General features: G+C 44.4%; 1 protein-coding gene across 1 annotated transcript in view; it reads left to right on the top strand.

The window, feature by feature from the left end:
* LOC123992880 (delta and Notch-like epidermal growth factor-related receptor) overlaps nt 1-21,847 on the top strand; it is an 80,175-nt gene extending 58,328 nt beyond the window's left edge. The window contains exons 7-13 of the mRNA XM_046294487.1: nt 562-675; nt 11,480-11,710; nt 18,421-18,543; nt 19,196-19,309; nt 19,523-19,654; nt 19,763-20,009; nt 20,553-21,847. Coding sequence (XP_046150443.1) covers nt 562-675; nt 11,480-11,710; nt 18,421-18,543; nt 19,196-19,309; nt 19,523-19,654; nt 19,763-20,009; nt 20,553-20,664 — 1,073 coding nt within the window. The 3' untranslated portion in view covers nt 20,665-21,847. The remainder of the gene's footprint in view (nt 1-561; nt 676-11,479; nt 11,711-18,420; nt 18,544-19,195; nt 19,310-19,522; nt 19,655-19,762; nt 20,010-20,552) is intronic.
* Nucleotides 21,848-22,190: the final 343 nt, after the last annotated feature.

Here is a 22,190-nt window from a genome sequence, read left to right as displayed (position 1 = left end):
AAGAGTCCACCCTTTCAACTTGTCAATTAGAAATATTTCGGGCCCGGACCAGTGAGGGCAGCTTTGAGCCACCTGAGAGGATAATTGCCTTGTTATAGAAGCAGAGGCTGGAGCTGTTGTTGATGGCCAGCCACATCTTATTAGAGAAGAGTGATTACAGGACTGTGGTGGTATGCCTGCCTGACAGACGGACTGAGGGCAGTGGGTTCTCACAGGCTCATCTAGAGCAATGTGGAGACCGCACTACATGATTGATGGGTAGTAAGGTTGGGGGTAATTGGCTAGATGCAGGACTTGTTGACTTGTTCTTGGAAGAGTGAGTGTTCTGTTTTGAATTGACCTGATGAGCTAATGAAGATGGACAGTCATGGGGAAGTGTGAGACATAGGGGGCCTGTGTGTGTGTGTTGCGTACATTTGTTTTTCTGTGTGTGTTCTTGTTATAGCGATAGTTGGATGGTTTGCATGTCAGTGCGTAAGGGTTGCGGGTGTATGTTTGGCTCCTTCTGTGTGTGTTCAGGTTTAATGCTATGTGACACTGTGTTTCGTCTGTGTGCTCCAGGGTTCGAGGGTGGTCTTTGCCAGTTGCAGGTGGACCACTGCCTGTCTCAGCCCTGCAGGAACGGGGCTACCTGCTCCAGCAGCCTGGCTGGACCCAGGTGCTACTGCCCTGAGGGTAGGTACTTTATCATAACTCTGCCCTGAGGGTAGTAGGTACCCCAGTACCAATAGCACAGCAATGCTCCATTGCCATAACATGTACAGATCCACAGCAATGAACAATAGCAAGGATGTACTGCACAATATCACGTTGTTAAAAACAAAATTCAGAGCCTCATTAGCTGGTTGTGTGTGTGTGTGTGTGTGTGTGTGTGTGTGTGTGTGTGTGTGTGTGTGTGTGTGTGTGTGTGTGTGTGTGTGTGTGTGTGTGTGTGTGTGTTGGACTGTCCTGTGTGTGTGTGTCTGAATATGTGTGTGAGGATATCCTAGTTCCGCTGCCGTTCGTTTCTGTGCCTACTCAGTGTTTATCTGTGCCAGACCGTTGCTTAATTTAAACCTTCCTCCACTAGTCTAATTAGTCGTCCTAGCCCTAACGACCGGCTCTGCCCCCCATGGGAAATCTACGCCCGTGAAAACTAAATTCTGACAAACACAGTACTCCTAAATAAGGGCATCCCAATCCACGCTTTTTATAAATACGCACACCCACACAGACACTGCCATGCGAAACCATTCCGGAATAATCCTCTTCGAACACATGAATAAAACAACAGAGGTATGAATGTAAAATCTGGTCCAAAAAATCTGGTACATTTCAGGTACAATTCCCTGCGGTCACTGAGTTCTGATCCACAGTCTTGCTAACAACGCATCTCGGATTAAATTATTAATCTTACACTGTTGGACGAACGCCAACGCTGACTAGAATTTTTTTTATCCGTCCACAGCAGTTTTTTTCCTTTGGTTGTTTTCACAGAAAGATCATGGTTGTGGTGCAACAATGGGGGTGGAAACTGCTTCAGCACTTGGTAATTAGTGCGACAAGGAGGTGTGTGAGAGAGAGAGACTAAATATTGAACAGGCTCGTTAGGTAATCCTGCCATTTGGAGCCTTTTTACTGGGTTTCGTGGCAATTAGCCTATCACATTCTCGAATGAACATGTGACTGCAGGTGACCGCAATCAGCCAGTGGAGGGTGAAGAGGAGGCACCTTGCCTCACCTCTACCTCTGTTTATACACACACACACACACTAGGAGTGGGAGCGGACAGCTCCTGTCCATCTGATTCCCATCCAGTCATGAGAGACTGAGCAGGAGAGACGTCAAGAATGTGTTAGGGTTCACAGTTGTTTTCTGGCAGGTGAATGTGAGGCCTGCAGTATAGCAGAGTTGTATTCTACGAAGCAGGATTATGGAGTTAGCCAACTAAGTTGTCTACATATTCTGATAACTTTTATTTTGTAGAAAGATAAGCTTTAAATGGGCATGGTCTAATTGAATTGACAGACAAATAGACATATGTTATGTCATGTAAGTTTAGCTTTTTAAATTGGCTATGAAATCAATAGTTATTTCTGCTTGCTTATCAAGGTTAGCTGGCTAACTAATTGATCCTGCTTTGTAGCATACCTCTTAGTACAGAGACGTTGTGAAGTGCTAAAGAGATGACCGACCTGGAATTATGGTGTTCGTGAGGAAAAGACACTCTTGTACTGTTGTTAATTTACCTCGACTGTCTCATTTATTTGGAGAAGAAATGACAAGTGTCTTTACTCTAGATCCTCTCTTGAACTATCACTGTCTCCGGAGACACATGCAGTGAAGAGCTTTAATGATCATTTGGTTTCATTTGGCTGTGCCTAAAGTGATGGATGACGACAATAGCAGAGGCAAGCATAGGAGAAACACGGCTTATGATCATCAAATTCCACTGCTGAAGGCAAATGGCAGGTGAGCAGGCCTGTAGTTTGTACTAGTAGTAGTTTGATAGCAGAGCAGTATCATAAACATGACAAGTTGGGTTATTAGGTGTCATGTCCATTCATGACCAATCATGTCAGATGACAGAGCGGCTTTGAGCCCTGGCCAAAAGTAGTGCACTTTATTAGGAAAGCAACAATATCTCATGGTTTTACCAATTTGACTTCAGATTCAGACTTTTATTCACGTTTCTCCAAATGTCACATCTTGAAAATAAGGGTTGGGATAAGGTTAACACATTAACTTTAGACATCCATTCTGAATGGTTGAGTTAAGGGTTAAGGTTTGGGATAGGGTTAAAACCAGACTGTAGAAAATGAGTGTCTACCACTGGGATCGACCGCGCAATCGGATTGAGTCATGGGATTGACATCCTCAGGACATGGACAGACGTCCAATTTCAAAGTCAATCTTGAGCGATCTGCTCGATGATATATGGGTACCATTTCAGACACAGCCAGAGCCTCTTGAGGAGGTTGCTCCCAGCAGTCCTCCTAGCTCTCGGTCTGTCCTCTGAGGTCTCTCGCTCAGCTCTGGGACTGGCACTCCAGTGAGGAACAGGAGGGCCGGAGGTGCTATATTTAGACTCCTAACTCTATTGGAGTACAGCTGCTCTGCTAAAGCTGCTCTCCTTTCATATCAGAGCTCCCCTGGGAATCTGGTTTAGTGTGCAGGCTTGGTAAAGTGTGTGTGTGGTGGAGAGGGGGGTTCCTCTGTGTTTGTGTGTGCATGCATATGTGTGAATGCGTGCACTCACGTGTGTCTTTATCATGCCTGCTGACCCATACGCCCTTGTGTCATAGCGACTTATGAGCTTGGTCTTGGGGAGAGTTGTCAGCATGATCAGAGGTGGGGTGGGGGGGGGGGGCATTCTGCCATACCCGGGCCATGACAGTAAATCTCAGTAAGACCAAAATAATTGCAATTTGTTCTGAAATGATGTAAATGTCCGCCAGGACTACAAATTCCATCTAGACACCGTTGCCCTAGAGCATACAAACAACTATATACAGTTGAAGTCGGAAGTTTACATACACCTTGGCCAAATACATTTAAACTAAATTTTTCACAATTCCTGACATTTAATCCTAGTAAAGATTCCCTGTCTTGGGTCAATTAGGATCACCACTATATTTTAAATGTGAAATGTCAGAAAAATATGATTTATTTCAGCTTTTATTTCTTTCATCACATTCCCAGTGGGTCAGAAGTTTACATACACTCAATTAGTATTTGGTAGCATTGCCTTTAAATTGTTTATCTAGCCTTCCACAAGCTTCCCACAATAAGTTGGATGAATTTTGGCTCATTGCTCCTGACAGAGCTGGTGTGGTTCCATGGTGTTAATATTTGCGTACCTTTGTTTGTACAGATGAATGTGGTATTTTCAGGCGTTTAGAAATTGCTCCCAAGGATGATCCAGACTTGTGGAGGTCTACAATTTTTTTTCAGAGGTCTTTCCTTTGATTTTCCCATGATGTCAAGCAAAGAGGCACTGAGTTTGAAGGTATCCCTTGAAATACATCCACAGGTACACCTCCAATTGACTCAAATGATATCAATTAGCCTATCAGAAGCTTCTAAAGCCATGGCATAATTTTCTGGAATTTTCCAAGCTTTTTAAAGACACAGTCAACTTAGTGTATGTAAACTTCTGACCCACTGGAATTGTGATACAGTGAAATAATCTGTCAGTAAACAATAGTTGGAAAAATGACTTGTATCATGCACAAAGTAGATGTTGTTAACAAGAAATTTGTGGAGTGGTTGAAAAAATAGTTTTAATGACTTTTAATGTAAACCTCCGACTTCAACTGTACACCTTGGCCTAAACATCAACGCCACAGGAAACTTCCACAAAGATGTGAACGATCTGAGAGACAAGGCAAGAAGAGCCTTCTATGCCATCAAAGGGAGCATAAAAGTTGACATACCAATTAGGATCTGGATAAAAATACTTGAATCAGTTATAGAACCCATTGCCCTTTATGGTTGTGAGGTCCGGGGTCTGCTCACCAACCAATAATTCACAAAATGGGGCAAACACCAAATTGAGACTCTGCATGCAGAATTCTGCAAAAACATCCTCTGTGTACAACACAAAACACCAAATAATGCATGCAGAGCAGAATTAGGCCGATACCCGCTAATTATCAATCTAGAAAAGCAATGTTAAATTCTACAACCACCTAAAAGGAAGTGATTCCCAAACCATCCATAACAACGGCATCACCTACTGAGAGATGAACCTGCAGAAGAGTCTCCTAATCAAGCTGGTCATCAACACAATTAGACCCAACTAAATCATGAGAAAACAAAAAGATAATTACTTGACACATTGGAAAGAATTAACAAAAGAACTGAGCAAACTAGAATGCTATTTGTCCCTAAATAGAGAGTCCACAGTGGCAGAATACCTGACCATTGTGACTGACCCAAACTTAAGGAAAGCTTTGACTATGTACAGACTCAGTGAGCGTAGCCTTGCTATTGAGAAAGGCCGCTGTAGGCTGACCTGGCTCTCAAGAGAAGACAGGCTATGTGCCAATCTCCCTGACAACAAGGCCCAAGGCAAATGCCACCATGCAGCTGGGTGTGAGAACTGTGCAGTGCAGACTTATCTTGCTACAGAGATAAAGGAATCGAGCTGTGATTTCCCTCCTTCCTACGCGTGTCAGCAAATACAGTATAATTACAATTTTACACTTCCATCCATGGTGAAGATACTTACCGTATATGTCTCCCCTTTCATCTGTGTCTGGTGTTAGCTAGTTACTGGCTAGCAAGGTCTTCATCTGTGTCTGGTGTTAGCTAGTTACTGGCTAGCAAGGTCTTCATCTGTGTCTGGTGTTAGCTCGTTACTGGCTAGCAAGGTTTTCATCTGTGTCTGGTGTTAGCTCGTTACTGGCTAGCTAGGTCTTCAGCCAGCTTGGAACAAAAGAGCGGGAAGGGTCGTTCAAAGTAAAGTCATACCATATGAAAGAAAATCATGACAGCTGAGATGGAAACAGGAAGTGTCAGTACAATTCTCTAAATGGAGACAGATAATTTGTTTGTTTGACATGGTGGGACTTTTTTGTGTCTATAAAATGAACTATGGTGGTGGAAATGCCTTTTATGCGCAAATATAGATATAATAACCATCATATCGAAGCAGTGGTGATTTTTAGCATGTAAATCTTGGTGGGGCCAGCAACGCCACAACACAACACTAAACAATACATGAATTGCACTATAATGGTGACAAGCGGTGCCCACAAACTGTTAGGTCCTACATAAAGCTGTCCCAACAATAGAGCTTTCTTTCCAGCACCACAGAGTGAATCCTTACCACTGCTGGCTATCAGCAGAGCCTTGTCTGGCAGCGAAACAGTTCATTCAGCCTCGTTTACTGCCTTAAAAAAAACTGCTTATACGGCTGACCATATCTCCCTGGCATATTACATAATTTATGCAGCAGCATACAATACATTTTTGGACTCGCCTTGTTGTGCGAGGCAGTGCTTCATGGAAAATTGTCATCAAAGATTTACAGTTCCGAGTTGGATGACTGTTCAAAACGTATTTTCCCAGTCTGACTTCCCAGTTGATATGCTTGCGGTTAGCTACCGTCACCGATTCCTTCCAATCAACTCACTTTGCGATTTTCAACTTGTGTAATGTTTATGGTCGATGAGCACCGATACGTTTTATCTATAATTTCTCTTCATTATTTCTCTTCATTTGACAAGGATTGAAAAGGATTTGCCTGTAGATTGTCGTCTTGATTTATGATGATGACTGCTAGCTAAGATTTTGAAAGTAAGATGTTGACTTGATCAGTCCAATCAAAGCTACTGTAGATTGGATGTAATTTTATCTGTGGCCAATGACCTTGAGCCTTCTTGGAAGGGCACTTCTAATGTAACTCGATGGCAGCACACAAAGGGCTCACATTCTTGATGTCTACTCTTATTAAAGGCGGGTGACGTAGTGTCCCCATGAGTGACAGAACACTGAGCCAATCACAGTTTAATTCTGAGCCAATCACGGTACAATGCTCCTATTTTCTGCTGATCTGCCCCACCACCACAGAAAGCACTGAGCTAGGCTGTAACACCTGCATTTTGGAGCTGCCTGTTTGTACATGGCTTTATTAACTCAATTATGTGTGTGTGTGTAATATATATATATATATTTACATTGTTTGCAAACAATGACATGTGACATGTATTAATGGAAAATTAACAGGCAACCCCCCCCCAAAAAAAGACATAAAGACAAGCTTCATGTGTTTTCATGTGTTAAAAACAAAATCTCTCATATATATAATGTTTTAATTTTATTCGCCACTGTATTGAAGTAAACTTAGAGTCACGTGATGATATGGTGTGTGGCCCTCCCACTAAGACTCGGAAACCATGTGTCACGCCTTGGTCATTGTATTTTGTGTTTTTGTTATATGTTTGGGTAGGCCAGGGTGTGACATGGGTTTATATGTTGTATTCGTATTGGGGTTTGTATTATTTGGGATTGCGGCTGATTAGGGGTGTGCCTAGTTAGGCTTGGCTGCCTGAGGCGATTCTCAATCAGAGTCAGGTGCTTGTCGTTGTCTCTGATTGAGAACCGTATTTAGACAGCCTGACTTTCGCTGTGTATTTTGTGGGTGTTTGTACCTGTCTCTGTGTAGTAGTCACCAGATAGGCTGTAATTAGTTTCACATTTCGTTTGTTGTTTTCGTATTTCAGTTATTTCATGTACCGTTTTCATTTATTAAAGTCATGAGTAACCTACACGCTGCATTTCGGTCTGACTCTCTTCTTACAACAGACTAACGTCGTTACAGAAACACCCACCACCACTCACAGACCGAGCAGTGTGTAAACTGGCAGGAGCTAAAGGAGGACGTTATGGACAGCAGAAGCATGGATTATACGACGTGGGAAGAAATCGACAGGTGGGCGGCCGACCCAGAGAGAGTGCAGGCGCCCGCCTGGGATTCGCTTCAGCAGTGCGAAGAGGGCTACAGGCTAATGGAGTCAAAAAGGAAAACACGGCGACGCAGAGCGAAAACCGAAAGTAATGGGGGAGAGCGCAGAGAGAGAGTGGCTGAGTCAGGAGTCAGACCTGAGCCTACTCTCCCTGTGAATCGTGAAGAGCAGTTGCAGTGGGAGAGGCTGCACCACTTGGAGATTTGGACATGGGAGGAGGAATTAGACGGAAAAGGACCCTGGGCGCAGCCGGGAGAATATCGCCATCCCAAGGATGAAATAGACGCGGCTAAAGCGGAGAGGCGCAGTTATGAGGAGGCAGCACGGCGACGCGGTTGGAAGCCGGAAAAGCAGCCCAAAAAAATTATTGGGGGGGGCTAGAAGGGATAATAGTTATGCCAGGTAGGAGACCTGCGCATACTCCCTGTGCTCACCGTTGGGCTAGAGAGACCGGGCAGGCACCGTGTTATGCTATGGAGCGCACGGTGTTTCCAGTGCGGGTGCAGAGCCAGGTGCGGCACATACCAGCCCTTCCTATTGGCCGGGCTAGAGTGGGCATCGAGCCAGGTAAGCTTGGGCAAGCTGGGTGCTCAAGAGCTCCAGTGCGCCTGCACGGTCCGGTCTATCCAGAGCCACCTCTACACACCAGTCCTCCGGTAGCAGCTCCCCGCACCAGGCTTCCTGTGCGTGTCCTCGAGCCAGTACCACCAGTTCCAGCACCACGCACCAGGCCTCCAGTGCACCTCGCCTGTTCAGCGCAGCCAGCGCTTTTCTCCTCTCCTGCGCTGTTGGAGTCTCCCGCCTGTTTAGCACAGCCAGAGCCTTTCTCCTCTCCTGCGCTGCCGGAGTCTCCAGTCTGCCCAGCGCCGCCAGTGCTCCCAGTCGGCCCAGCGCGGCCAGTGCTCCCAGTCGGCCCAGCCTGGCCAGTGCTCCTAGTCTGCCCAGCGCGGCCAGTGCTCCCAGTCTGCCCAGCTCTGCCAGTGCTCCCAGTCTGCCCAGCTCCGCCAGTACTCCCAGTCTGCCCAGCGCCGCCAGTGCTCCCAGTCTGCCCAGCGCCGCCAGTCTGCCCAGCGTCGCCAGTCTGCCAGGATCCGCCAGAAGTGCCAGTCTGCCAGGATCCGCCAGAAGTGCCAGTCTGCCAAGATCCGCCAGATCGGCCAGACAACCTGAATCATCCAGTTCCACCAGCCAGCCAGGATTTACCGGAGCCTACTACCTGCCTGAGCTTCCTCTCAGTACTGGGCTTCCTCTCAGTACTGGGCTTCCTCTCAGTACCGGGCTTCCCCTCAGTACCGGGCTTCCCCTCAGTACGGGGCTTCCCCTCAGTCCCGGGCTGCTTCGGTCCCGAGCTGCCCCTCTGTCCCGAGATGCCCCTCTGTCTTGAGATGCCCCTCTGTCCTGAGATGCCCCTCTGTCCCGAGCTGCCCCTCTGTCCCGTGCTGCCCCTCTGTCCCGAGCTGTCCCTCAGTTATGTGGGGATCTGGGTGAGGACTATTAGGCCATGGTCGGCGGAGAAGGTGGATGATCTCAGGACGCGAAGGGGAGGCACTAGGACATTAATGGAGTGGGGTCCACGTCCCGAGCCAGAACCGCCACCATGGACAGACGCCCACCCGGACCCTCCCTATGCTCTTGAGGTGCGTCCGGGAGTCCGCACCTTAGGGGGGGGGGGGTTCTGTCACGCCTTGGTCATTGTATTTTGTGTTTTTGTTATATGTTTGGGTAGGCCAGGGTGTGACATGGGTTTATATGTTGTATTCGTATTGGGGTTTGTATTATTTGGGATTGCGGCTGATTAGGGGTGTGTCTAGTTAGGCTTGGCTGCCTGAGGCGATTCTCAATCAGAGTCAGGTGCTTGTCGTTGTCTCTGATTTGAGAACCGTATTTAGACAGCCTGACTTTCGCTGTGTATTTTGTGGGTGTTTGTACCTGTCTCTGTGTAGTAGTCACCAGATAGGCTGTAATTAGTTTCACGTTTCGTTTGTTGTTTTCGTATTTCAGTTATTTCATGTACCGTTTTCATTTATTAAAGTCATGAGTAACCTACACGCTGCATTTCGGTCTGACTCTCTTCATACAACAGACGAACGTCGTTACACCATGCAGTTTATTAGTCTACAGATGTTATTAGTTATGATAACAGGGTGGTGAAAGTGCATGGTGATCTTGATGCTCCTTTCCAATAAATATCGAGGGTCTTATTCTGGTGACATGATGATCGCTGCTTGACTGCCATTTGACAAATACAAATATTTTCCTTCTTATCCATAATAATCTCATCATGTAGACTAGCCTACTGTACTCACACAGCCTACCTGCACTGTATCTGCGAGCTGTCGGCTAGAGCGCAGGTGCCCAGTCCCAGGTAGGCACATTTGCTATTTAAAGCAATCGTTTTTCTGACACAAACTATCGGTAGAGTGTAAAACATATTGAACTGTAGATTTTGATCCGGTACATGAAAACCTAAGTGAAACATGTCTTTGTGTGTTCACTATGTCATCACATACTGATTTTTCTCTGCAACAAGTCTATTTGGTTGAAGCACACCACTGGTCATTTCTTTGAATATTCTCATGATAATTTGTCGCCAATTGGATGGAAACCGAGCTAGTGATGCAATTTTAATGTAGTTTGAGTTAATTGTATATCACCAAATTAGCTTGAGATGATTTTACTGCTCACTGTGTTCAAGTTTCTTGACATAGGCATTTCAAAGAGCTGTAAGTCAAGGCAAGCTCATGAATATAAACTCCCTGCCCACTCAGGGTGTCTTTTCAAACTTCCTGGTTGTTGGCCATGAGAGAGAGTCATTTTTCTAAAAGTGTGAGCATTTCTATCCCCCAAAATATTGTGTGATATTTTAGTCACTCTAAAGTTTTTATTTTTTACATGGGACCTTTTTCTTCGGGACCTTTAAGACCTCTATCTCCATCCACAACGCGCTAGCAAGCCGTGAGCCTGCTCGATGGTAACAGGCGCTCACGTTGCCCCTAGTGACTGGTATTGAATGTATCTCCCGACGTCCAGGGGACCTGGGCAAACGTCTAATTCTGCAGTCTACCTGGTTTGACCTGGCTTTTCTACTCCCACTAGCCTTCTACACCCTGATGCTCTTATGAGAAAGACTGATCATAAATTGAGGTCACCCTCAATCAAACCTCCAATTTGTCACACCTTCTGTAATCGCTGCCACAATCTCTGCCACTCTCAAGGTGCCCTCCTTGCCGCTTCCCTCCTCCCCTCTCTCCACCCCACCCTCCCCTCTGTCCTCCCTCCTCAGGAGAATGGTGTTTTTATCAGGATCATCGCCATGGTAGCTCAGAGAGTAGACTGCATTATTGTGAAGAGACTGTGTGTGTGTGTATATGAGTGTGTGAGCACTTTGTGTCAGCCTATGTATGTGTGTTGGCCTGTGTGTGTTACACAGTCAATATAACCCAGGAGCATGTTGATTGTGTCAGTGATTGTGTAAGTGTGTGTAGTTCATCGGGCTGATGAAGATAGGGTCTGCTGATTCATTTACCTGATGCAGGGAGGACTCAGGATCACCCAGACTGATGGACATTATCTCACTGTCACCTTAGAGAGGGAGGAATAATCTGCTGGAGTCGCTGGGTTTCTGTGTGTGTCTCAGACAGATGATTTTCTTTCTTTCTCATAGATTATGCATGTATGAACTACACATGGACACATCCAGCCCAAAGCAGGATGTTTAAAAAATACTTACTAGTCGCCAAAGTACCGGAGCATGTCTTTAAGTATGTGCTTGCTGGCTTGTGTTGAAGAACAGTGCCTGTTTGTTTGTGGGCGGGAGACTGGGGACGGGTTTGTGTATGTGTGAAGGCAAAACAGACGCTGTAGGCTACATCCCAGTGAGTCCACAGAGCCACCTCAACACCCACAATGGGGTCCTTCACACTCCCAGAACCCTACAGCATTCCTGCCACCAGACTAGATGCCCCCACCCCCCGCTCTCTCTTTCTCGCTCCTCTCACTCACTCTTTTTCTCCCTTCATCTCTCTCAGGGTATCAGGGCAGTATGTGTGAACAGAGGGTGGACCCATGTGCCTCCAGCCCCTGCCACAACAACGGGAGCTGCTTTCCCCAGGGTCCCGGCCTGGGCTTTGGCTGCAGCTGTGCCGCCGGCTTTACCGGCCCGACCTGTGCCCAGTTGGTGGACTTCTGTGCCCTCAACCCCTGTGCCCACGGGATTTGCCGCAGTGTGGGCACTAGCTTCAGGTGTCTGTGTGTCCCAGGTGAGCCATTCTGTGTCTGCGTGCGAGCGTGTGTTAGTATGGGGGGTAATCTGATCCACCTCCCATTACCCACACTATAGATGAGCTGTAAAACTAGCCAACAGATTGAATCTCCCACAATACATATGATATTACAGTGAACCTGTCACATGTAATATACAGCATCTTAAATTAGCATTGTTACTACTCGCTATTCCACAACCCACCCAGTGGTATCATTGATGCAGACACAGAGTGCCACTGGTTTGTATGGCTCCATGCTCAGATTAATGGTGTGGAATGATGACAAATCATTATCCCTTATTCAGCAATTACCCAGCTGTGTGACCAGACCTGGGTTCAAATACTATTTGAAATCATTTCAATTACTTTAGCTGGGCTTGATTGAGCTTGCCTGGTACAAGGGAACCAATAGAATAGTCGCAAAATTGTAAACCGTTGGCACTCCAGGCAGGCTTAAACAAATAGTAGTAATATTGGAAATATTTCAAGTAGTATTTAAGCCCAGGTCTGGGTGTGACTGCAGGAGAAGGACCCTATCAGTAGAAAAATCAACACAGTGTGACAGACTGCTGCGCCTCCCTATCAGTCTGTCCTAGAGTTCCCTTTATATATCTTTCTGCCTTTCAGTTTTCATTTTGATGTAATTTGCCATCTTCGTTTGGATGGAGAGGGGAGTAAGAGACACTCTAAATTAGTAATAGCTTTTTTCTTTTTTACAGAAACAACCCAATTCCACCATTTTAGATCACTTCACTTAAAATAGTTCCTTTGGGGATCACACTATCCATTCAGACTGTCCTCTGTAGCCAGATAGTTCTCACTGTGTTCATACTCTTATTAGTATATTATTATCTGATACCATTACGTTATGTTATTTGTTCTCTCATTGAAACAACCTCAGATCTTGCATTGGTACAGTATATTTATTCCCATATATACTGTACAGTGCATTCGGAAGGTATTCAGACCCCTTCACCTTTTCCACATGTTGTTACGTTACAGCCTTAATCTAAAATTGATTAAATAGTTTTTGCCCCTCTATACACAATACCTCATAATGACAAAGCAAAAACTGTTTTTTATTTATTTCGTAAAAATAAAAAACTATCACATTTACATAAGTATTCAGACCCTTTGTTGAAGCACCTTTGGCAGTGATTACAGCCTTGAGTCTTATTGAGTATGACGCAACAAGCTTTGCACACCTGTACTTGGGGAATTTCTCCCATTCTTCTCTGCAGATCCTCTCAAGCTCTGTCAGGTTAGATGGGGAGCGTCATTGCACAGCTATTTTCAGGTCTCTCCAGAGATGTTCGTTCAGGTCTGGGCTCTGGCCGGGCCACTCAAGGACATTGAGACTCATGTGTTGTCTTAGCTGTGTGCTTAGGGTTGTTGTCCTGTTGGAAGATGAACCTCGCCCAAGTCTGAGGTCCTGACCACTCTGGAGCAGGTTTTCATCAAGGATCTCTTTGTACTTTGCTCCGTTCATCTTTGTCTCGATCCTAACTAGTCTCCCAGTCCCTGCCGCTGAAAAACATCCCCACATCATGATACTGCCACCACCATGCTTTACCGTAGGGATGGTGCTAAGTTTCCTCCAGATGTGAGGCTTGGCATTCAAACCAAAGAGTATTGGTTTCATCAGACCAGAGAATCTTGTTTCTCATGGTCTGAAAGTCCTTAGGTGCCTTTTGGCAAACTCCAAGAGAGCTGTCATGTGTCTTTTGCAGAGGAGTGGCTTCCGTCTGGCCATTCAGCCATAAAGGCCTGATTGGTGGAGTGCTGTGGAGATGGTTGGCCTTCTGGAAGGTTCTCCCATCTCCACAGAGGAACTCTGGAGCCCTGTCAGAGTGACCATCGGGTTCTTGGTCACATCCCTGACCAAGGCCCTTCTCCCCCGATTGCTCAGTTTGGCCGGGTGGCCAGCTCTAGGAAGAGTCTTGGTGGTTACATTTAAGAATGATGGACACCACTGTGTTCTTGAGGACCTTCAATGCTGCAGAAATGTTTTGGTACCCTTCGCCTGATATGTGCCTTGACACAATCCTGTCTCGGAGCTCTATGGACAATTCCTTCAACCTAATGGCTTGGGTTTTGCTCTGACATGCACTGTCAACTGTGGGACTTTATATAGATAGGTGTGTGCCTTTCCAAATCATGTCCAATCAATTGAATTTACCACAGGTGGACTCCAATCAAGTTGTAGAAACATCTCAAGGATGATCAATGGAAACATGCTGTTAGGGACTGCGTAACTGGCGGCAGGGAAGTCAGGCGCAGGAGAGCAAAACTGGGTAATCAACGGAGCAGTTTTATTCATAAAATCACCGGAAACCAGAACAACAAACAAATAGGTACAAAACCCGTCGGGCACCAGAAAAAACGTGCACATGCACTTGGCTAGAAGTGATGGCCGAGTGCTGCCCGAACAAGGAGAGAAACCGACTTCGGTGGAAGTCGGGACAGATGAACCGGAGCTCAAGTCCCATAGCAAAGGTTCTGATACTTATGTAAATAAGGTATTTTAGCTTTGCTAAAAATTCATTATCGAGTATTGTGTGTAGATTGGTGAAGAAAATGTTTTATTTAATACATTTTAGATTAAGGCTGTAACGTTTCTAGGGGCCATCAGAGTCCCTGGGTTCGCGCCCAGGCTCTGTCGTAACCGGCCGCGACCGGGAGGTCCATGGGGCAACGCACAATTGGCCTAGTGTCGTCCGGGTTAGGTAGGGATGTCATTGTCTCATCGCGCACCAGCGACTCCTGTGGCGGGCCGGGCGCAGTGCGCGCTAACCAAGTTTGCCAGGTGCACAGTGTTTCCTCCGACACATTGGTGCCCGGGTTGGATGCGCGCTGTTAAGAAGCAGTGCGGCTTGGTTGGGTTGTGTATCGGAGGACGCATGACTTTCAACATTCGTCTATCCAAGCCCGTACGGGAGTTGTAACGATGAGACAAGATAGTAGCTACTACAACAATTGGATACCACGAAATTGGGGAGAAAAATGGGTAAAAAATGTTTTTTTAAAGAATGTAACGTTTCTAAATTTGGAAAAGGGAAGTGGTCTGAATACTTTCCAAATGCACAGACGGTATATTCACACAGTATGTTCATACATAATATCACACAGTATATTCACACAGTATGTTCATACATAATATCACACAGTATGTTCATACATAATATCACACAGTATGTTCATACATAATATCACACAGTATGTTCATACATAATATCACACAGTATATTCACACAGTATGTTCATACATAATATCACACAGTATATTCACACAGTATGTTCATACATAATATCAAACAGTATGTTCACACAGTATGTTCACACAGTATATTCACACAGTATGTTCACACAGTATGTTCACACAGTATATTCACACAGTATGTTCACACAGTATGTTCACACAGTATATTCACACAGTATATTCACACAGTATATTCACACAGTATATTCACACAGTATATTCACACAGTATGTTCACACAGTATGTTCACACAGTATATTCACACAGTATATTCACACAGTATGTTCACACAGTATGTTCACACAGTATGTTCACACAGTATGTTCACACACGATATCACACAGTATATTCACACAGTATATTCCCACACGATATCACACAGTATATTCACACAGTATGTTCACACAGTATGTTCACACAGTATATTCACACAGTATGTTCACACAGTATATTCACACAGTATGTTCACACAGTATGTTCACACAGTATATTCACACAGTATATTCACACAGTATGTTCACACAGTATGTTCACACAGTATATTCACACAGTATATTCACACAGTATGTTCACACAGTATATTCACACAGTATGTTCACACAGTATATTCACACAGTATGTTCACACAGTATATTCCCACACGATATCACACAGTATATTCACACAGTATATTCACACAGTATGTTCACACAGTATGTTCACACAGTATGTTCACACAGTATATTCACACACGATATCACACAGTATATTCACACAGTATGTTCACACAGTATATTCACACAGTATGTTCACACAGTATATTCACACAGTATGTTCACACAGTATGTTCACACAGTATATTCACACAGTATGTTCACACAGTATGTTCACACAGTATGTTCACACAGTATATTCACACAGTATGTTCACACAGTATGTTCACACAGTATGTTCACACAGTATATTCACACAGTATGTTCACACAGTATATTCACACAGTATGTTCACACAGTATGTTCACACAGTATATTCACACAGTATATTCACACATAATATCACACAGTATGTTTCCACATATCACACAGTATGTTTCACACATAATATCACACAGTATGTTTCCACATATCACACAGTATATTCACACATAATATCACACAGTATGTTTCCACATATCACACAGTATATTCACACATAATATCACACAGTATGTTTCCACATATCACACAGTATGTTTCCACATATCACACAGTATGTTTCCACATATCACACGGTATATTCACACAGTATGTTTCCACATATCACACAGTATATTCCCACATAATATCACACAGTATATTCACACAGTATGTTTCCACATACCACACAGTATATTCACACATAATATCACACAGTATGTTTCCACATATCACACAGTATATTCACACATAATATCACACAGTATGTTTCCACATATCACACAGTATGTTTCCACATATCACACAGTATATTCCCACATAATATCACACAGTATATTCACACATAATATCACACAGTATGTTTCCACATATCACACAGTATGTTTCCACATATCACACAGTATATTCACACATAATATCACACAGTATGTTTCCACATATCACACAGTATATTCACACATAATATCACACAGTATGTTTCCACATATCACACAGTATGTTTCCACATATCACACAGTATATTCACACATAATATCACACAGTATGTTTCCACATATCACACAGTATGTTTCCACATATCACACAGTATATTCACACATAATATCACACAGTATGTTTCCACATATCACACAGTATGTTTCCACATATCACACAGTATATTCACACATAATATCACACAGTATGTTTCCACATATCACACAGTATGTTTCCACATATCACACAGTATATTCACACATAATATCACACAGTATGTTTCCACATATCACACAGTATGTTTCCACATATCACACAGTATATTCCCACATAATATCACACAGTATGTTTCCACATATCACACAGTATGTTTCCACATATCACACAGTATGTTTCCACATATCACACAGTATATTCACACATAATATCACACAGTATGTTTCCACATATCACACAGTATGTTTCCACATATCACACAGTATATTCACACATAATATCACACAGTATGTTTCCACATATCACACAGTATGTTTCCACATATCACACGGTATACTCACACATAATATCACACAGTATGTTTCCACATATCACATAGTATATTCCCACATAATATCGCTTTTCACCTTTCACGCTAACCTATTCTCTGTTCTCCATTTCTCTTCATCTCTTTCTCTCTTTGGCTTTATGTCCCTCTCTCTGTCCTCCATCTCTTCCTCACCTCATTTCCCTCTCCCTCTCCTCTGTCATCTGGTTGATTTTTTTATTAGGATCTCTTTTTATTAGGTGAGACAGTTGCTTTGCGCTTCCTTCCAGACCATTGTCTGTCTGCAACCATTGTTTGACTACACTAGTTGGGCAGATGCCATCCAATCACACATCTCCATTCAGACAGCCCCCATCTAACGGGAATGATGTCATTGGTGATTTGCAATCAGACTCGTTTAAGGATATAATTGACCTTTTCTCCTGTTCATCAATATGCCAGCTGGTGTCTGCGTCCTCTACGAGGAGAGGAGGCTGTGAGGGATCTGATATATACTCTAGTGGATCCCAGGCTCCCTGTATCCCTATCAGGCAGAGCAGAGTCAGACTAGCCAGAGGATATGGGTCTGGGAGTCTGGGAAAGGCACTTGACATTTCACTGGATTTTTTATGAGAACCTCTGGCATTTATCAAGGCTTACTTTTTATGTAAATGTTTCCTCTCATGGTGAACGACAAACACATGCACACACCAGCAGAAAGCCAGACACACACAGCCCGACACACACTCATGCATGCATCACACTTACTGACATGTCTATACTCAGTAAGGTAGCTTCTGCTTGTAAGCTCTGAAGAAAGAACACAATGTCCTACATCAACTTTGAGATTCTGTCAATCTGTGTTCTGACCTTGGGCTCATACTGCTTCTCTTTTATAGGGAAAAACACCAAGACCCACAGTTCTGTCCCAGTGCAAACCTGCCACCTAGTGGTAACTGGAGTGTACTGCATATAAGACATCACTAACAGTCACGGCTGAATCATGGCTATATCGACGTAACCACAGACTTGCATCTATAATTAATTTAATAAGATGTCTGTGGATGTAACATCCACAAGGTTTTGCTTGTTCCATCTAAGTGATCATCTCTATATATAAATAAAGGTACATTAAACCACTTTTAACTCCCCCTCATAAATAAATGATATGTGCTGAGGAGTCTATCACCCTGATCTTCTCGTTAGTGATATCTAAACATAACCATTACTTGAACTGTCATCTAATATTATGATCAAAGACAGTGTGACCTTTATGTGTGTGTGGTGTGTCTCCCAGGGTACCATGGTCTGTACTGTGAGGAAGAATACAACGAGTGTCTGTCAGCCCCCTGCCAGAACTCTGCTACCTGCAGAGACCTCATCAACGCTTACGAATGTGCCTGCACTCCCCAGTATGAAGGTAGGAGTGTGTGTGTGTATTGATTTCAATCCAATGTGTCTGCACTCCCCAGTATGAAGGTAGGGGTGTGTGTTTGTGTATTGATTTCAATCCAATGTGTCTGCACTCCCCAGTATGAAGGTAGGAGTGTGTGTGTGTATTGATTTCAATCCAATGTGTCTGCACTCCCCAGTATGAAGGTAGGAGTGTGTGTGTGTATTGATTTCAATCCAATGTGACTGAACGGGGACAGTTTTAAGTGTGTTATCCTGAGGTGGGATTGTGTGATGATGTTGATGCTGCAATATGTATGCTAATTCGATGAGTTTATACACCCTGTATTGTGAATGTGTCCATATAAATGATTGTGTGTTGTCTACAGTATGTGTAGTAAATTGCGAGGTGGTGTTGGTGTAAACTGTCATCTGTAAAGCAGACCTGGATTCAAATACTATTTGTAATAATTTCAAATATTTATGCTGTCCTTTCAATGAGCTTGTATGTTGCAATGAGCCAATACAAAAGTTCTAAAAGTGCCCTCCTGCCACTCCAGACAGGCTAAAGCAAATGCTTAAAGTGTTTGAAATATTTCCAAAGGTATTTGAACCCAGGTCTGTAGAGAGTACTGTGTGTGTGTGTCATTAATGGGTCATATGTGTGTGTCCCTGTGCAGGCAGACACTGTGAGATCTACAGGGATCCTTGTCTGAAGGCTCACTGTCAGAACGGAGGACACTGTGAGAGTGTGGGCCTCAACGCCACCTGTGTCTGCCCCCCTGGTTACCTTGGTGAGCATTTCAACTCTGTGTGGGTGTTTTGTGTGTGTGTGCGTGTGAGTACACATGTCTGTCACCCAGTCTATTATAGTAGGCCTTGGGGACACAGGTGGGAATAGGCTGTTCTGCCTAGGGAGCGCTCCACCTCTGAACCCTCTCAAAGTATACCTGTACCTGCTTTTCCAGTTAAACATAACCCCCCCCGCCCACTATTGGTTATCTCAGGGGAGGACTGTGAGGTTGACATCAACGAGTGTGAGAGCAATCCCTGTCATCACGGAGGAACCTGCATCGACCAATCAAATGCATACACCTGCCACTGCCCCCCAGGCTGGGTAGGGGCCAGCTGTGAGATACGTAAGTACATTACCCAGAATCCCCTTGTTATCGGAGTAAATTATGAAATATGATTACATGTACATGCCTTTCTTAGGTTATTCATAAGTCTGTCTGTTTCTCTCTCAGACTTGCAGTGGAAGACCACCCACCCCGAGGACACCCTGACCAACATGCCGCGTCACTCCCTCTACATCATCATCGGCGCCCTGTGCGTGGCCTTCGTCCTCATGCTCATCATCCTCATCGTGGGCATCTGCCGCATCAGCCGCATCGAGTACCAGGGCTCATCTCGCCATGCCTACCAGGAGTTCTACAACTGCCGTAGCATCGACAGCGAGTTCAGCAACGCCATCGCCTCCATCCGCCACGCCAGGTGAGACGGCACAAAGCTCTCTGAACAAGTCACACCTCAGGGTAGACTAGGCTTGCTTACTATGAGTATACAAGTGCCTCAACATTGTTATTGTTATTCAATTGATTCAGCCATTAGAAACACCTCCTGTTTTAGCTTTGCTGTTAACTGGGAGATTAAGGCCCATTCAAGTTTTTAATGTCACATGCACAAGTACAGTGAAATGCCTTTCTTGAAAACTTAAAACCCAACAATGCAATACTCAATAACAATGTCATATATGAGACAAAGGTCCATTCCGGTAGATTTCAGACTAATCTTGGAAGATTACCAGCACTAGGGTATACTCACCTGTAATACACTGTGGGTAAATGTGTAATGCCTCTTATATTACTCTGTTTGTAACATGCAGCATCTCCTTTATAACCATACATTCACCTGTCACCTGTATTTAATTCTCAACCTAGCAACTCTACACTTGAAGCATTAGGAACTGTCTTGCATGTAGCTAGCTGTCCTACCTGAAGTGATGTTCCAAATATGTGCTTTCTTCCCCTCTCTCAGATTTGGGAAGAAGTCCCGGCCGGCAATGTACGACGCTGCACCCATCACCTACGAGGACTACAGCCCTGACGACAAGCCCCTGGTCACTCTGATCAAAACAAAAGATTTGTAGAAAACACAGCGGCAGCACACCCACCCACACACAGTATCACACATCACCTGTTCACACACACAACTAACTACATATGTTCGGCCGTGCACCAATACACACAGATTCAGTCGATGCAAACCATTTAGTATTTCTTTAGATAAAAATGAACAAAATAAATATAGTGGAGAAAAAACCCAAACAATAGTTATGTGGGAAATCTGTTGGAATATCCATAAAGCTACTGTAGCATAAGAGCGTAGCTTTTTTAGTAGGTGTTGGGTGATACTGCCATCTTGGTTGCTTCTTCTCTCCAGTAGAATGTGACTACATTACCCAGGATGCCATTGGGTTCCTAGAGGGGGTGGTTCCTGATGTCCCTCACCGACACATGAGCTCAGTTTAAAGTGTAGATTCAGCAGAGGCTGTTGATAGGAGTTCTTACAGGTGTGGTAGAAATAGGTGCACTTGTCATAGTGCAGTACGATATATCTTTCTATCTAAAAAAATCTACAGTAGGTTGCCTTACTTGGTGCATGGGTAGATTCAATGTTTTCTGCATCATTTTGAAACCCTCCGTATATTGTGGTTGATTTACTGTGTCTTTGCCAGGTTTATGGCAAAATCGTCATCTCCTTCAGGCAACAACGTCAGGGTAGAGGTAGAAGAGATGTACACTATGGAGGGAAGCTTTAGAACAGCATTTTGAAAAAAAAACATTGGTTGTCATGTTCTTATTATTTACATGCAAGTTCTGTACAAATAAAGGAAGAGTAATAATTGTGTTTTTTGCAGGAGTGGTCGGAGTAGCCAGTGGGCGGGTCTTGAGTGGATGACTGACAGGTGGGGTGAGCGGGTCTTGAGTGGATGATTGACAGGTGGGGGTCAGCTGGTTGGTCTGCTCCAGTAATATATGTGCTTCTGTCCCAGGTATAGGTCTCTCTCTCTCTCTCTGTCTGTGTGCGGTTGTGTTGTTCCACTCAGGGTCAACCCCTTGGTGCATACGTTTGGGGCGCCGGATGGGCGGCACATTTTAGACCATTCCATTGGTTCTTTAGAAATCTTCGCCCACCCGGAGCACCGAGTGAGCTCTCCACTTGACTGATGTTTTGCCTACTAGGGTCGTCTTTTTTTAAAGAGAAGAACCACATGATTATTATCTATGTTCAATGATGTAACAATAAAGGTTGACGTGAACACAAACCCAGCTGGTGTCTCGTGTTTGTTCTTATTATGACACCAGAGGTCTATTTGTGTCTAGGAAAACATTTGACTCACAGGGTTCTGTTGACTCAATGGAAATGTACTATGACAAGACTTGGTCATTGTAATACACGTGTATAAACATGAATTGAATATGTATAACCTCATTGACTCACTCATCCCGTCACGCCGGCTGGAGGATTGGGCAGCAACAAAGGATTTTCACTTAGTGTGGTCTTTGGCCGTCTTCACCACTGTGTTCCAGCTCTACTGGTGTTGCTGGAGTTCAGCCTTCACTCGTCATTGTTCTCCATGTTGTCCCTTTCTTCTGTCTGCCTTCTGGACTC

The sequence above is a fragment of the Oncorhynchus gorbuscha genome, linkage group LG13 (genome assembly GCF_021184085.1).
Source record: "Oncorhynchus gorbuscha isolate QuinsamMale2020 ecotype Even-year linkage group LG13, OgorEven_v1.0, whole genome shotgun sequence".
NCBI lineage: Eukaryota > Metazoa > Chordata > Actinopteri > Salmoniformes > Salmonidae > Oncorhynchus > Oncorhynchus gorbuscha.
This window is presented reverse-complemented; position numbering and strand designations above follow the sequence as displayed.